Source organism: Dermacentor albipictus, chromosome 1, assembly GCF_038994185.2.
Source record: "Dermacentor albipictus isolate Rhodes 1998 colony chromosome 1, USDA_Dalb.pri_finalv2, whole genome shotgun sequence".
Lineage (NCBI taxonomy): Eukaryota > Metazoa > Arthropoda > Arachnida > Ixodida > Ixodidae > Dermacentor > Dermacentor albipictus.
Window position 1 is genome coordinate 201,180,140 of NC_091821.1, and position 18,079 is coordinate 201,198,218.

The window sequence follows — 18,079 nt, forward strand, 5'->3', positions numbered from 1 at the left end:
GTCGCGCGTTCTGTTTTTTTGTTGTTAACGCGAGCGTACAATGAAGCAAGTTTTGAAGGGGCTGAGAAAACAACCGGAACTCTGAATTTACCCGCGACCTTTTTCAGGTTGTGAGCTATACGGTGAGAGTGTGGTATAACTACGGGTCTTAATCTCCTGGTTTGTTCCTGCGCGTTTTTTTCTTCCTTCACCTGAATCTTCTGGAGCAGGGACTCTACTACTGAAGTTAAAACTGTCTATGGGAATCCCGCCTCTTTTAGCCTTTCAGTCTGCAGTTGGAAGCTGCTTCGTATACCACGCTTACGTGATTTCCTGGCAGCCGATTCCAATGCCGCTGTAGCTATCACTCTTTTTACGGTCTTAGAGTGGACTGACTCATAAGACAAGAGCTCTTTTTGCGCTCGGTGTGGTACCCCCAGTGCCCTTCTGCTCCCAGGTTGAGCTCAAGGTCTAAAAACTAACTTATTGTTTTTTGGTAGTTCACAGGTGTATTCCAAACCATGGCTATATTTCTAAAAACTTCTAAAATTTTTTTGACAGTTTCTTGATAGTCTGATGGATCCTGTCTGTTTAACACAATTAGGAACTCATCTACGTATCTAAATACTTTCAAAACCTCGTCCGTGTCTCTTCTTGTGTCGTCTGTTTGGTGCTTTAGTACTTCAGTAGCAAAGAGGAGAAACGAACAGCAATTTAGTGCTTGAAGGCGTCGTATGCGGGCAACGTTTTAATTAAAGTGCGCTGCTTAATTACAAGCAGCTGAAGTTCGTAATGCAACTGCCTGAAAGAAACAGGCTCACTGGAAATTGGGCTGTGATTCTACAAGGTCGCACAAGCCGGTTGTCCTTTTTTTACTTGTGGCAATACCTGTAGATTTCAGTTATCCCTATGATGGAATCGTATTCAACGATGTGCGAAATGAACGTGAATGATACGAGCCCCAACATTATAGCTCTTTTTGTCGAGTAGGCCATTTAAGATTGTAGAAAAAAGATTTTGCGTTTACCAGTGCTCTGCTCTTGCTCAAATTTTGCAGCACGATCGCATTTTATGGTGCGAATCGTTCAATCTAACGCTTATAGCTGTCACTTGCCTGGTAATTGCAACAAACCAAAAACAAAACCTAAACAAACAAACAATATGAGAAATTTCCATTCGTCTGTGCCTTCCTGTTGCGTGATCTAGAAGGCAACGCGTTACAATATGGAGGACGCCGGCCGTCTTTAACAGCCATAGCTATGTCTTTAAATATGACTCGCTGCGAGTGGTACACACCCAAGTTAATTCGCAGTTTTTTCTTGATAAACCAGGCAAGTAAAAAGGCGAAGTGTGATATTTGTCATGACAAAAATGCGAATTTGCTTTCGTCTACGCCTTTCGTGATCTTCACATCGCACCACCAGCCGGTAGTGTAATCTCGAAGTCGCTGCTTTAAAATGTTTTTGCAAAATTCGAGCAGCATAAAGGCGATAAGCACAAAATAATTTTCTATGATGTGTTGGGACAATCGAATCTGTACGATCATAAAGGGGAAAAAAAAACTTGATACTTCAGAAATACGTCATTGGGAGGAATCTAGTGAGGGCGCATTCTGAATAAGCGGATGCAAATCTTGAAGGCTATTCTTTTCTTGGTTGCAGGCGGGAGAAGCAATTGCGAGAAAACGTTATTGGCCTCGAGCTCCACCACTGGAAAAGCGGGCGCCACCGTCGGCGTGACGTGCTAGGAGGGATCACGTGGACATAGCGGACGCGTCGGCTGCTTCGCGAGTGCCGAAGCGAGCTGAAAACGAGTTTAAATTCCCTCGTGCGCTGCGGTCCTCATTTAGTGGCGATATTTTCCCACTTCGAGTGTCTACTTTACAACGCTTGAAAGCACTACAATAAGCTGCCTTTGAAGGCGCGCAACATGGTGGGCTACTGCTCCGTGCCGTAGTGCCGGACGTACGCAACGGAGCCCGGTGTCAGCCTTATTCACACGTAGCCGCAGGACAAGAAGCTGCGGGAAGCTTGGCTCGCGAAACATAAAACCGGCAAACAGTCATCGGCTACAACTCGGGTATGCAGCAAGCGCAGACGCGAGGAAGATTTCTGCTACGGTGCCGGGCCTGCGATGTTCGGAAAACGCGCACTGAGACGCTCGCCCAAATTCGCTGCCCGACTAATGTCATGATGGTTTGGTCTATGAACTTGTCGATACTATGGATACTGTCAAGTTCACTGGAGTGGAAAGTAGCGGTAAGAAGCACATTAAAAAAAAAGCATGGCATATGGTCATGTTTGTGTTATGAATTAATGCACTGTATTACAAAAAAGAAGCAGCGGGACATCGCACTCTGAGAACACCGATAAACATACAGTGCGACGCAACTCGAGAAGTATTATTGAAACGTCCAAGAATTTAGAAAAAAAAAGATCGAATCGTCGCGACGTCACATCACAGTCCCCGTAGGCGTCGAAGTCTCTACAATGAAATTATTTTTGAACAGCTCTGATAGAGCCCACGCAACAATGCTTGCTTGTATACTGTCAAATGCTGATATTCTGCGGCCTAAAGCTCATATGGCACGGTGCAAAAACGCGCATGCGGCAAAAGCGAAACAGTGCGCTGACAAGCGTATAGACGCGCAGTCGGTCGCTGCGAACCCGTGCGATCGCTGCATTGAGGCTTCATTCCATTACGCTCCATTTAGTTATACAAACACTATAAGAACATATTTCACATAGTTTGCTCTCAGGGTTTACCTACCTTTCACGCAAGAAGCCGGTTCGGGAGACACATTGTGGGGACCGCGCGCAGTGGCGTTCACTGTACGTATTCGGTAAAGAGATAGCGTCTGTAAACGATTCTGTGCTTTCAGTATGCCCAAGGTTATTATTTAGACAGTAAAAAACTTCTTTCGAAAGTACTTACAGAAATGTCCGGGAGAGCCCCCGCGTGGTTTTTTCAGTGAGCGCTGACAGCAAAACCTATGAGGAGCGCGCCGCATGATCCCTCATACTACGCCAGCGAGGCGCTTCTGATAGATGGCGACTCCGTAACTCCTCGCCGCCAATAGACGTCAGGTTTTGAACACTACCGCATACTGCCAGCAAAAGTGGTCTTAGAGTTCGGTAATTGTTTTTCAGAGGTCTTAGCTGGCGCCATCGCCAGGGCGTGGGTTTGGACACCACCACCGGGCGGACGAAAGTTGCCACCACGCCTTATGGCTGAGCCACACTGGCACCGCGGCAGTGCAGTGGAAATTACGCCGAACACCGCACAAGTTTCATGTTTCACTACGTGCCAGACGAACGTACGAACCACCAAACGGGAGTTTGTGACTGCAGCGTCCTCTGCAAGAGACATGTCGAATTCCAATTTCAGCAGACGACACTTCTTTAGAATGATTGTTGGGGTACTGGGATCTGGCTTGCGAACTGCGCTGTCAGCACCTTGCATGTTCTATGAATTAGCCTGAAGCGTTCTTAAACTGAAAAGAAACAAAGGAAACGAATGTTAGAGTATCAAACGCACAAACCAATGATGCGGCTTCATACATCATCATTGTATGACGCTGCTACATCGGTGATGAAATTGTTCTTCTTCGACGGCTGGTTTCGTCAGGGCTCCTGGTTAGCGGCGATGATCAACTTCGTGGTCTTCGCTGACCGATGAGCTACTGGACTCAAGCAGCAAAAGTAGTTTTGTGAGAGACACGTAGAGACACGGCTTCCATTGTCACCGCCTGCTACAAAATGGCGCCTGAACGGTACGGCCCCATACGGCCCGCTCTTCGTCGTCTGCTGGCGCGCGCTCCTCGACGGGATCGCACCGCGCTCTAACGTTCTTGCTCCACCGTTGTTCTCCGCCGTGTTCGCCACAGCGGAACGTAGGGGTGCATGTGCGGGTGCAATAAAAACGGCACGAGTGCAGTCTGCTGAAGGTACCATTATTGAAAGTGCAACTGCGACGAAAAGAACACAAATAGCAGTCAAAAACGAGAATACAATTAGAGAGGCATATACAATGCTTAGACACCAAACTGTATAGATGGTGTCGAAACCTCTATAGCGTATTTTCGTTTTCCAAAATCGCTTTCGCCGCATTTAACCAGAAAAAGCATAACCTTTAGGATCCGCAATATACATTCATTGTTACGTTATGGCACGATGTAAGAATATTATGAGAGGTGTGTGAACGGCGCCCGTTCCAGCATACCGGTATTGCGTGCGCTTCAGGCAGTTTCCGTAAGATGGCGCGTATCGTGTGGGGGGCCTTGGGGTGTGGATAAATCATGGCATTGAGTATCTGACAGAGTACGAAAAATATGTAGCGACTAAAGGTAACAGAAATGCCGCGATTATGAAGAGTAGGGAACTGTGTAACTACAATAGGTACGAGGTAGTACGAGGGATATGGAAGGGGGTAATGGTTCCAGGCCTGACTTTTGCCAATGCAGTTCTATGTATGAGAGCAGAGAGCTGGCAACAGTTGGAAACTAGGCAACGTGGTGTGGGTAGGCTCGCTCTGGGAGCACATGGCAAGACACCAAATCTTGGGGTGCAGGGGGACCTGGGATGATCTTCTTTCGAGAGCAGAGAGGCTAGTAGCAAGGTAGCATTTGAGGAGCGATTGAGAAAAATGGGGGAAATGCGGTGGGCTAGGAAGGTTTTCAGTTACTTATACACGAGGAATGTTGACACAAGGTGGAGGAAGCGAACTAGAAAATTGACAAACAAATAGTTGGGCAGCAGTGGGGAGACAGGTAAGGAATCATCCGTCAAGAAAAAAGTTAAGGAGACAGAGAGGGGTATGTGGAAAACAGAGATGCAAACCAAATCAGCATTAGAGACATACATGACGTGTAAGCAAGAAATAGCAAAAGAAAATATTTACGATAACTCTAAGGGAAGCTCGTTGTTGTTTGAGGCTAGGACAGGTGTACTGCGAACTAAAACGTACTGAGCCAGATATCAGGAGATAGATTTGTTGTGCGGGGCGTGTGGAGAGGAGGAGGAAACGGCTGAACACCTGATACTTGCTTGTAAACAGCTTCACCCTGCAGTTGAATGTAACGGGGCACTATTCAAAGCTTTGGGTTTTAAAGACAGTGAAAGTAAAATAGACTTTGAACAGGTGGAAATAACTAAACGGAGGCTATCTGATTGGTGGATAATATCAACGCAAAAGGAAAGGAGTAAATACATAGGTATGCATGCATAAAGTATCATTCAAGGCTAGGTAACGCGCGCCGCCGCCGCCGCCCGATTCAAAGGGTTGAGCCTCAATCATCCATCCATCCACCCATCCATCCATCTCTTTATGCATCCATCCACAGAGTTTAGGAAACTCTATGCATCCATCCATAGAGTTTTTCACTACATAGTGAGAAACTCTATGCATCCATCCACCCATAAACGAACGAACACAGCGAAAGATGAACGAGCGAACGCGGAGCGGGAGATGGAAGACGCGAGCCACGATAGGCTGAGACCAAGGACGATATATAAAAATTGCTGGAGTGGAGAGGGCGCGCTCCGACCGAAGCCTCCATCCGCCATCTTACCAGAGGCAGAAAGCGCGCTCGGCGCCGGCGGCACCGGCTCGCGCTGCTGTTTTCGTGAGTTGGTCTGCAGTGCAAGTTGCTGTGAGGGGCATGTAAACACCATCGATTTGATTATGGTTGCCTCTTGCGTTGCCTACGGATGTGCGAACAGGCTGAAGAAGGGTTGTGGCCTCACGTTTCACCTGTAAGTACACGAGGACACTTTCATTGAGCCACTACGCTCGCGTTGCCGATGGATATGTGTCAACTTATAAGTTTTGTGTGTGTGTGCAACGACTAGATCCGGAGCTGCGGAGCCTGTGGGAGCGGGCTGTTCGCCGTGAAAGGTGGCATGCAAAAGATGGAGGTCGCCTTTGCTGTGTGCATTTCGCGCCGGAGTGCCACTGGAAGCTATTTTTTTCCGAGGCCCGTGCCTACATACAAGGGCTAAGAGACCCTGCAGGGCGTCCAGTAATAGAAGGGCTGAAGAAAACTGGGTTCGTTGGATTTTTGGTGTGCATAACCAGCACAGAAAAATTGTTCGATGAGCTTGTTCGCAAGGATCAGTTGAAATACTTGCTGACGCACAAGCTTAGCCAAGATCATGCCGAAAACTTCTTCGGGTCCATACGTGCACGAGGTGGTCATAAGAACAACCCAACCGCTGCGCAGTGCAAGGCTGCATACAAGCGTCTGTTGGTTCAGACAGAAGTGACTTCATCATATCTCTGGAAACTGCTCCCAAGACATAGTCTCAATTCTAAATCCAACAACTACAGGAGCTTTGGTAGGTGAAAGCAGCATGCTTACTGATATGCGCAGGTCATCAATCCTGCAGGCCGACGACCACAACCAAACCCATCGCATTGACTGCCCAGAAAGCTTGTCAGCTTTTGTCGGTGCTGTAGTGCCGTACATTGCAGGTTTCGTCGTTCAGAAAGTTCGTTCAACGGTAACATGTGAACTGTGCATCGCAGCCCTGCCCTCGGATGAACTGGCACCTTTAATTAGGCAAAAGAGCCGAGGTGGACTCATTTCACCGTCACAAGACGTCGATCGTTGGCCTGTGTGAAGCAGTTGAAAAGGGGCTGCGATGGCTACAGGCAGAATATGATACTATTAAAATGGTGACGGTAAGATCAAAACACCTCATCCTTGAAGTCCTGGGCACCTGCACAGAGAAAAACTGGTTCCAGAAACTGGAGGACCACATCCTTGATCTTGATCCACTTGATAACCATATTTATATTTTGAGCAAAAAAATCGCTGAAAAATATATAAAAGTGAGAATACACCACATGACGAAAGAACGAAACCGTGAACTGATCAAAAACAAAGTGAGACCACTTTTGTCGAGGGTGATTATTTTCAATCACCAGTAGGGTGTTTGTCATGGTGTTCTTGACGGTATGTGAGATTTTCTCCCAAATATCTGCTCATTTGAACTGCCTTCTGTATATCAGTTGGCTGCTGGTTGATGGTAAATAAACGACTACAACTAGAACCACACATTTGCATTCCTTTCTAAATGGGAGCAGCTGCATCAGCAAAGCGAAAAAGCGCGAGCGCAGCTGCATTACGCTTTTCTCCTTAATATTTCTACAGTTACACTTCCTTTTACATGCCACTTTTCTGCTAGCTCATGGAAAATAAATGTATATGACTAGAACCACTCGTTTTTGTTGCTCTGTAAATGCGAATAACGTCATCCACAGCGCGGAAAAGCACGAGCGCGGCAGTGCTAAGCTTAATATTTGAGCTGGCAAACTGCCTTGTACATGCCAGTTTCCCTCTGGTTGACGAAAAATAGACGTTTAATACTAGAACCGCTCGTTAGCGTTGCTTTGTAAACGCAAAAAAGCGCGGCTGCGCTATGCTTTTCTCCTTAATATTTCCGCAGTTAAATAGCCTTCTTCACGCCAGTTGGCTGCTACAGTTGATGAGAGATAACCGTTTACAACCAGAAGCACTTGTTTTCATTGGTTTCTGAATGCGAACGCCTTCATGAGCAGCGCGAAAAAGTAGAAGCGCGGATAGGCGCGGCTGCGCCGCTGCCTTTTGCCTCTGGTAAGATGGCCGCCGGCCATTCTGCGCGGCTTCACCCTTGCCCATAGGCGCGTATAGGCGGCTTCCACTCCAGCATGTTTTAAGCCGAGACCACACGTACGCTTGCGGACGCGCGCTAGCTCGCGTTCACGCGCCCACGCATGCGCAGATGGTGCGACATGGCTCGTACGCGTCGAAACGCGGCGTGAGCGCGGGGAACAGCTCCGCTCTGTTTTCACGCGCTCGGCCTGCGTCGCGTCGGCGCGCTTGGCCAGGCATGGCTACGCGGCTATGGCTCGGTACATGCTACTCTCAGTGAGGCCGATTTATGTCATGCAAGAAAGTGCTTCTTTTTTCAATTTTGCAATGATACAACAGCTCTCAAAACAAAACAATTACGTTTACAAATATTGAGGCTTCAGCGTGGTACAGAAAGGCTTTCTTCTGCTAGATTTTGTTTGCTAGACCGGAAGTACATTTTCCCGCAGGGACCAATCACAAGGTGCTGCTTCCTAAACATCCGATGGCTTGTAACTTTTGGCGCCAGTTTTGATAGCACCGCAATCGATTCGCGTACAAGTTGGTTCTTCATTCTGTGCGCGTACTACACAATAATGGCAGCAGCGGAAGATATATACATCGATAACGAGCGCCTAATCTCCGCTGTAGAGGCCCGGCCGTCTTTGTGGCACTCTCGCCACAGGGACCACAAAAATCGACAGAAGAAAGCTGCCCTGTGGAGGGAAGTGGCAGCGATAGTTGTGCCCGGTGTGCAAGGTAAGCTTGCTTGAATGCTGCGCTGTTGCTTGAGAAATTTTCGTAAAATGGAACTACTCTTTTGCACAGACGGTGTCACCGCCGTACAGAAGCGGTGGAAGTCGCTTCGCGACAAATTCCGTCGCTGTTACAATGACGCGACGTCCCAGAAGAGCGGAGCGGGAGCCGAGGAAGAGAGCGAATGTTCGTGGCCCTTCTTCGAGCTCCTCATGTTTCTCCGCGACACAATGGAAACGAGAGCGTAAGTTTAATGGCGTGTTATTTTGTCGCTTAGAGGAGTAGAACTCGTGCATCGCCTCACTATGTTAAACTGTCCTATTGGACTGCCGTTGTTGCGAGATTCACAATTTCATAAAAACTACGTGGATGATGATCAACGCAGTGTTGTTCGGTCCGCAAAACTCGGACGAATTTCTAGCTCGCGTGTAGTTTATAAGCATGGCGAACCGTGCATTTCACTGATCGCCAAGAAATTCAAAACACCATCCACGGCATTCTAACATGAATTCTTCCATATGGTGCTTCTCACTCAGCCCAGTAGCTCTAGCGAGTGCCCACATTCAGTCCACTTGTACTAAAGCTGCAACATTGTAAGCAGTCGCTCAGACTCTTGGAAATCTCCCGAATTCCACACCTAGTGTGGAGAATCTCATTTGACTCGCTTCCCTAGCCAAATGTTTTTCTACGACCAGCCAATCTTTTAAAGTGTGATGAATTCCATGTATTTTGTAACATCGGCTGTTAATGGATCAATTAACCTCAATGGATGGGACCTGTGGCTGTAGCTAGGTTGTAAAGCATATAATGTCATCAAATGGCACTGTAATATTTGTTTAGCATGCATAAAATAATTCAGTGTACCATTTTTAGATACAAATGTTACTGCACACAGCACATTTCTAAAAATTCAAGCACTCAGGTCACTCTTAACATTGCATTTTCCAGCAGTGCAATATGGCTTATTTATGGGATAACAAACATTACTTCTAAAGCATTAACTTTTTTCAGTCAGGGAAGAGTCTTGTGTTCACTGAAATGTAGAATGTGCTACTATATGGAATGGCAATGTAAACTAGAATAAAAGTAAATGATGACGCTAAAGTGTTATGTGTATCCATGTGTTATTGATATCTTTGGGTGACCCCTTCAGATAAAGAGCACTTGTACAATTTAATTAATGAACTTTATTTTCACATTGCTTTTTGAATTATTTGAAATATTTACAGCCAAAAGTATCTACAATGAACATTTCTTTCTTCAAATATATCAGCACATCAGGGAACTTCCAAATGCTGAGCCAGCAGGAGGAACCTGTCGGAGCAAGCGATAACAACCTGGAGGAAGGGCCCACTGCTGCAGAGCTCTTTGACGACATGTGCCACTTTGGCAATGAGGAGTACGTGCACGTGTACGAGTTGGAGGAGCAGGAGAAGGAGGCGGAGGATGTGGTGGTAACAGAGGTGTCGGTGCCGCCAGCGGCAACGCCTGCACCTCGTGCACAGGCATCTTCAGTAACGTCGTCCGGCACGCCTACGAGCAGGAAAAGAAAGGTAAATGCAGACGATTTGTTGGCGCAGCAGCTTCAGCGTGTCACCGGTGCTCTCGAAACAACAAAGCCGACAGATCACATCGAGCTGTTTGCAATGTCACTTGTTCCACTCATGAAACGAGTGAGAACGGAAAAACAAGCGGACATGTATATAAAGATTTTGAATGTCATTAAGGAATTAACTGATTAATTTTTTTCTTTTTGTCATACTCGGCACCTTCTCACTGCAGCTTCAGAGTGCCGATCGCACATCGCCAAAGAAACAAAGGAGCAATGTTTATGCTATCTGTTCATTTTGCTCGTCCATGTGCTGTCTGCACCATGAAGGCACAGTGATACTATAAACCAGCACATCAAGGCAGCATGTTTTTCGAGTATGTTTGTTTTCTTACTTTTGTATACATACTTTTACTTTTAAATTTAATGTGTTGTCGACCCGTGCAATAACCTTCTCAATAGCCAAGTTATGGAAACCAAGAAAATGTCAGAAGTTGCTCATACTGCATTCCACCAGGTACTCATACTATTATTCTTTATTTTCTTTTTCAATGTGTTCAATTCTATATTACAGTATGTTGATCTCTCACTTCTCATATATTCACTCTTTATGTTCCATCTTTTATTGTGATGCTGCATACTTTAACACATTATATGCTTGTCACTGATATTTCATAAATTTTTTTTCGTTTTCATGTGTTCACTTTGCACTTATTTATGTGCTTTTGATGTTTATTGCTTACTTTTATTTTCTTGTTTCTAGTCGTCCTTACATAATGTCATACATTTTAACTGGTCAATGATTGCATGTGCCTTTTACCTGTGCAATACTCTTATTGATAGCCCAGTTGTGGAAACCAAGAAAAGTGTACCTCCAGATACTCGTACAACCATAGTTATCATATTGAATTGTGTATTACTGTACTTTGATACCTAATCTCTTATATGCTTGCTTTTATGTCCTGTTTGTTACTGCTTTATTGTGATGCTGCATTATGCATTTTTAACACGCTAGCTGCTTGTCACTGATACTTTTATTTCAAAAAATTACATTATGGGGTTTTACGTGCCAAAACCACTTTCCGATTATGAGGCACGCCGTAGTGGAGGACTCCAGAACTTTTGACCACCTAGGGTTCTTTAACGTGCACCTAAAGGTACGTTCACAGGTGTTTTCGCATTTTGCCCCCATAGAAATGTGCACGCTGTAGCCGGGATTCGATCCCGCGGCCTCGTGCTCAGCAGCCCAACACCATAGCCACTGAGCTACCACGGCAGGTACTTTTATTTCGGCTTTTTTATGTTCTGGATAAGTTTTCATGTGTTCAATGTGCACTGGTCAGTGTTCAGTTTTTATTTTCCCATTCCTAGTCATCCGTACATGACGTGATACATTTTAGCTTTTCAATGCATGCACGTGCCTTTCACCTGTGCAATACTCTTCTTGACAGCCAAGTTGTGGAAACCAAGAAAAATTCGTACCTCCAGATACTCGTATGGCTGTTTTTACCATAGTCCTTTGTGTATTACTGTACTTTGATGCCTCACCTCATTTGTTTGCTTTTTATGTCCTGTTTTTTACTGCTTTACGCTGCATTCTCCATTCTTTAACATGCACGTTGCTTCCCAATGATATTTTTATGTCGTTGTTTTGTGTTCAATTTGCACTTATTTATAGGTGCTTTTTTTTCCTATTTGAAGCCTTCCTTACATAATGTGATATGTTCTACCTCATCAATGCTTGCACATGCACGTGCAATACTCTTTGCAACAGCATAGTTGTGGCCTGCCACTTCAGGCAAACTGCAATGGAGCGAATGGGGAGTGACAGTTGCATACGCGGCAGCTTGGCTGGCCAGTACGGCCCTACCTGTCAAGCCAGCAGTAGCTGGGTATGCTTAAATAAATGTATTTTTTTGTGGTTGGAAATAAAATGTTTACGGTTTCGATAGTCATGAATACCACAGTTCAAGTCTATTTCTACTCCACATCAAACATCCAGTTACCATCAAGTAAGTGGACTACACACTTCACAACATGGATGAACAAAGTAATAACACAAACATTTTTTTCTTGCACAGGTGCCACAAAATTGACACGTAAACAGCATGATTGATAAGCCAAAGTGAACAGCAATTATGAATGACTGTTATGAAGTCACAATGTGGCTTTTGCTCTTTCGAGGAAATGCTCACCATCATTGCAGCTGGTAGAACTGCTGCTCACGTAGACGCTTCAAAGCGCCTTCTTTGGAAACACCTGGTTGGTGCCACTGCCATGGAACCTCACCTACTTTGCTGCAAAAATAGGCTGCAAAGAGGTTCCTGGCATGTGCAGCTTCACTGTCGTAGTTTCTTGATCGTGTTGACTGAAGGGGGGTAAACTGCTGCATTCTGTCGTCTCCCAACGCAGCTTGGATGCTTTCGCGCCAGTGTCCTGCAACAACGTTTCCAAACTTGTCCTCTTTATCACTGTAATTGTCCGACTGTGGATTGAGGACAGTTAGGAAGTTGTGCAAGACACAGGCAGCCTTGACAACAAAGTCCACGTTTGTGGGGAGCAAGTTAATGGTCCGCAGTAGGATACGCCACCTTGCTGCTGTGATCCCGAACGCGTTTTCAGCACACCGTCTGTCGGAATATAGCAAACAAACATTGAAATTCAAATTTCAGAAACGTTTACTTTTAAAAAATGGTTAGAAGAACCTGTTCCCTTAGTCTGCCTTTATGAGAAGACATGTTTACAGTAATGATACAAAGACTGCAAGAAATCCAGTGTCAGAAGTACTATGCGTGTATTTTTCTTGCGGTATATTAATTCCTTGCGCAGTACTTGTGCACTTTAAAGGGACACCAGAGAGAAGCTCTGAAGCAGTTCAGATTGTTCAAGTATTCTTCAAGACCTCTACTTGCATTGATTTTGCAATAAAAGGTTGATTATTAAAAGAGAGAATGACTGTCAGTGTCTCATTTTTGAATTTCACTATCTTAGTGCACCATACCTTGCTCGGCTCAACCTGTAGTTGAAGACTCTTCTTTCATCCTCAAGTTGCTTGGAAGGAAATGGGCGCATAAAGTCTTTCCTTAACTGAAAAGCTTCATCCCCAACGAAGACGTGGGGTAAAGCTGTGGTAGTTCCTGGGAGCAGGCCAAGTGAGGGTATATTGAGGTCTCCATTGACAAGGGCCTTGCCAAATGCAGAGTGTTTAAATACGCCTCCGTCGCTCACGCGACCTTCAGCCCCCACATCAACAAGCACGTACTTGCAACTGCTGTCAACGACAGCCATGAGTACAATTGAATATGTTCCCTGAAAATAAAGCATGCATGAGGACAATTGAATATGTTCACTGAAATAAAGCATCAGAGCAAGCGTCGACATTCACATGCAAACAGCAAATTTACGGCCACTGTCAGGCAATTTGAGTGGCCTGTTTAGCAAGCAAGGCTTGGTACTATTGTCACCTGCGTACTACCGTATAAGAAAGTTTACTGAAATGGCTGCAGAATGCAGGCAACTGCAAAAGCATCAAAGGATGCTCTGGATGTTAGTGAGTTGTCAATCGTTAAACTCAATAGTCTCCTTTCATACTCGTACCCCTCATATGCTTGAAGGTTAAGGAATCACAATACCTCATTTTATAACCATATGCCCATTTGCATTTGAGTTTTTTTTTTTGTACAGCACTACAATGCACTGTACATGGCACCTGACTTGCACTGCATGTAAATTGTAACATCTACAAAGCACCTTCCTGGCGGAATTGCAATTACCAAAAGAAACAGCATCCTTAGTACACAAAGCAAATAAAATGAAAGCATAGCAGTTTACCTTGTAGTTGAAGTAATTACTCCCAGAATTTGGTGGGCATGTGATTGCTACATGTTTTCCATCGACAGCCCCCAAGCAATTGGGGAATTGCCATCGAGCTGAAAATCCTTCAGCAATCTTCTCCCACTCCTCTTGGGTTGGTGTCTAGAATAGTACGGCACTTGCCATTACTACTGACTGGAAAAATCAGTGGCACACAATGCCCATATTGCTAGAAAGTGTGCAGTGTCATTTCAAGTGATAAACGTAATTGCTATGTCCAAAGGACCAAGCTCGGTGTAACACACATTTATGCAGTAGAAGAAATGCTTTGCCTCTAATGTACCAAGGCAAAGTTGATTACCTAGTGTTTTGGTACTGCTTGAAGGCTGATCATTCTTTAATTAATTGGCAAACATTTTGCCCGCACTACCAGCAATAATCACAGTGCAGCAGTTATAAGTGAAGTGTAATGGCATACTTACTTGCATGAAATGATCCTTGAGGCGTGCCCATATTGCTCGACATGTGTCGTGTATGCATTGCCTGGCAGTTTCAAGACCTACACGATATAACAGCGCTACTTGGCATATCTCCTGCCCTGATGCCAGGTAACTGTAACATGACAAACAGAACGAAAATTGCCCTCACACACCAATCTAACTGAGGGGTTTTACGTGCCAGAACCATGATTTAATTATGGGCACGTGCCCCCAATGCACTGGAAATCTGCATATTTACATTTTACCCCTCATGAACCAATACAAATAAAAATCATCCCATTTCTGCAAGCAACCCCATAATACATAAGAGATGTAAAATAGCAGGAAATTGCTGTTCTATACACAAACTGTGGGCCAGCATTCCCTAGCCTGAGAGACTGGGCCCTAGCCTGATAACCACCATGCTAAGATTAACCTCTGTAACAGAAACACTTCATAGCAGCAGCCTATGCAGTTTCTTTAAAATATACAGCAAAGTATAATGTTAAAAAATGTAATAGCATTACGACTGTAGCAGCATATACATGGTACTCCACTGGTAAATAATTTTACTCACAATGTGGAATGTACTTCTACGAACCTCAATGTCATCGCCAGTCGCTCTGCAGGCTCCAAGGGCTCCCTGATGAACTGCTGTCGGGTCAGGTCCGCAGCGACAAAGTTTAACAGCTTATCGAAAAGCTGCGGCGTCATTCTGTAGTACTTGCAGAAAAATCTGTGATCTCCTTGTCGCATGCGGCACATCTGCAATTGCCATGAAGAATGTAAACAATCATCCAGACATAATAGACGTGGCTGCGAATGGTCGTCTCATGTGTTAATGCATCGTATGTACCTGATCGCCAAGAGGGTGACCAGAGGTCATTTGCATCACTAAAACAACAATGAACTTGCTAAGCGATATAAAGGCGAGCAGAAAGCCTTACAGATTAACGACAATGGGGGCGAAATGACACAAAAAGAGCGCGTGCATATCGTCTTTTCAGCGCTGCACGTGTTTCTTAGCAATTACAAATTCAACCAAGGTCAGATACTGAATAGCGACACGACAAAACACTTCTGCGTAAAATGAGCAGAGTACTTACAGCTGTGTGGTAAAGTCCTTCTTGCTTTCGGGCCAAAAACACAGGTCGCACCCACCAGCGTCGCCGCTGCCTGCACCGTCGTTGGTCTCGTCTCCTCTTCATTATCATGAGCAAGAGTATCTGTTCCAGCAACAGTAAAAGCCTCGTACGAGTAGAGACTGCGGGCATAATGTCGACGGGATGGAGCCAGGGAGGCGGGACGACGCGGAAATGCAGACGACGCGGAAATGCAGACGACGCGGAAAGGCGGAAACGCGGCGCCGTTGATAGCGTGCCAGTGCTGCTGCCACTTCATGCGAAGCTGATTATGTCGTGAAAAGACAGCGCATTTTCATTTTTTTACGTTGGTTTATTAACTCTAAAATTATAAAAATGACGTTTATCACTATTTGAGCATTTTGCAGCACCGTAAATATTTCTGTACGAAACGATGTCTTCTCAACCGATTATGTGTGAGCGCGCAGGAGCGCGCGCTTCCGCGCGTACGTGTGGATGCAAACCGCCATTACTCGCGAGGCGCGGCAGGCGCAAGGCGCGCGAACGCGAGCTAGCGCGCGTCCGCAAGCGTACGTCTCGGCTTTATATATCCTCCTTGGCTGAGACCAATGAGAGCGGCCCCTTCAGTGTCATGGCGCGGGAAACTGGTTTTATGCGAACCCGCCCGACCGCTCGTTTCGTACTATCGTCTGCTCGCGCCGCTTGCGCTTTTTTGGTTGGTTTGGTCTCGTTCGCGCTTGTTTCTATTGTCACGGTGAGCAATAAATGGGTGAGCAGGTCTACAAAACAATTCACACCGCAAGAAACCGTGAAAAAGCAACGCAATACCGGCGCAAATCATAGAAGTGCTCGCAACTGCGTGCGATGAACGCGATCGATGATGTGATGTCGATGAGGCTTCACCCTTTAGAACGAGCTGGCGGATAGATAAATGGATGGATGTTAGGAGCATCTCCTGTAAAACGTGGGTTTCGCTACCAAGTTCTTGCTGTTATACTGCTTAATGTGCTACCTAGGTTAAACAATAAAAAAATGAAAAAAATATGAACTTCCACAACGAAATTTTCTAATCCCCTATTGCGAACTGTGTTTTTGTAATTCTCCGTTTTTTGTAGTTTTCCTACTTTTCTTCCACCAATTCTCCAATCGCCTTTTACTAATCCTTATTGCGGCCCCTCTGCATAAAGCGCCGTCACCCGGAGGGTAACAGAAGCGCCCTCAGCAGGGCAAGGCGCCGTCGTTCGCACACCTCTCATAATGTTCTTACTACGTTCTTACACCGTGCCTTGTGGGGAGTATAGATTTTAACATCACCTAAAGATACGCCTACATACATTTAAACTTCCAGCGTGGTGTCCAAATCCACGCCCAATATGTAGCGCTCTCTAGATAAACGAATATTGGTCTTGAAGGCTATGCCTTTGCTGGTTGCATGCTGCGGAATGGCGAAAGCAATAAACGTTGGTTTTTGCGTGGGGTTTAGGACGCCCTCTATTAACATCACTGCGCTTGCGCAGCTTGCCATCAGCGCCGCCGCGCTGCTGCTGCTCGTATCCTGCGCATCACCGGCGGCATCACTGCGTCACCTCGGCCACCTTGAAACGTTCTTAGGCGCTGTGCGTTACGCTGCGGACTTTGTTATCGGTTGCGTAGCCGCAAGGACTGAAGATGAACAGTGCTCTACGAAAAGCCACCACCGTTTTCCGAAGCGCTGCAATGCAGACCCGTTCAGCGGCGTACACGGCCTCGCTGCCGAAAGGCGTAAAAATGTCGACGGCTGAAAAGGCTGTTCACATCTCTGTGATCGTAAGCGCCGTTTTCGCTTACCCAGCTTGGGTTCTTCTTCACCTCAGGGAGTACAGAGGAATCACAGATTAACGTAAGTGACCTTTCATGCATATGCTTAGCGACCCCTGCCTCAAAACTGCCAATTTATGCTGGTGCTGGGAAATCAGAGTTGCTGGCCCTAGTGGATCAGGCGAAGCACGTATCTGTCGGAATTGGTACAAAAGAAGAAAGAAATGTCAGTCGACCTCTCCGAGGCTGATTTGTGGCGTTCAGTGGTGCTATTGTTCATTCTTGCGAACCTAGAATGCCCTAAGGCTGTGCTAGGTTCGCAACTGTGCTCACATGTGGGAGGGGGCTCAAATGCAGCGTTGGGAAGGCTGAAGTCGTGTGTCCCTCAAATTTTTATTGCTTTTTTTGTATTTCAGCCATATCTAACGAAGTAAAACATACATATTATTGAGAAAATGCAATCAAAATCGCTCTTTTAGTCTTAGAAGTTTCGTATTGCCAGTGTCGGAACGTTACTGCGTTGATGCTGAACACGAACGTCGCTAAGAGATATTTTTGCATGTACCGTTTTTGCTATTAAAATATTATGTTGTCTTTATTGTTGCAGTTGCCAAGACCCGTACCAAGCTTGGCGTCCACTGTCGCGACCTGGACATGAGTCACCACACGGAGCGTTAGTTAACAGAAGACAATAAAATATATTTGAAATTTGAATATACATGCATGCACTACATTTGTGTTCGTTTTCATGCCACTTGAAGTGGCTGTACGGTAAGGGTGACACAACGGCCAACCAGTTCAGTACCTGTTCTAGCAAGTATCACATTATGTCTAACAGGTCGTCAAAGTCTGAGCTCCCTGCTTCAGGAGGTGATAGTGACGAGGACGTCTGGCTTCCTTGCGACTGCTGAGTGTCGGAGAGGCCACTGGACGCTTGCGAACTCGCATGGTCATGGTCTTCAGGCGATGATTGAAGCCCAAAAATATCTGT

General features: G+C 45.7%; 1 protein-coding gene, 1 long non-coding RNA gene and 1 pseudogene across 2 annotated transcripts; 2 read left to right on the top strand and 1 right to left on the bottom strand.

Annotated features, from left to right (window-relative positions):
• Window positions 1-2,200: 2,200 nt before the first annotated feature.
• On the top strand, window positions 2,201-11,724 carry LOC135903157 (uncharacterized; annotated as a pseudogene).
• On the bottom strand, window positions 9,526-15,726 carry LOC135903164 (uncharacterized). The gene is made up of 7 exons (XM_065433572.1): window positions 15,295-15,726; window positions 14,790-14,953; window positions 14,192-14,321; window positions 13,728-13,871; window positions 12,898-13,205; window positions 12,092-12,526; window positions 9,526-9,880 (listed from the first exon to the last, which is right to left on the bottom strand). The coding sequence occupies exons 1-6, from the start codon at window positions 15,460-15,462 to the stop codon at window positions 12,094-12,096; spliced, it is 1,347 nt and encodes a 448-aa protein (XP_065289644.1). The 5' UTR covers window positions 15,463-15,726; the 3' UTR covers window positions 9,526-9,880; window positions 12,092-12,093.
• A 782-nt stretch (window positions 15,727-16,508) lies between these two features.
• LOC139056237 (uncharacterized) lies at window positions 16,509-17,802 on the top strand. Its single transcript, XR_011512231.1, has 2 exons — window positions 16,509-17,170; window positions 17,696-17,802. It is a non-coding gene; the product is annotated as an uncharacterized lncRNA (long non-coding RNA).
• The last annotated feature ends 277 nt before the right edge of the window (window positions 17,803-18,079 follow it).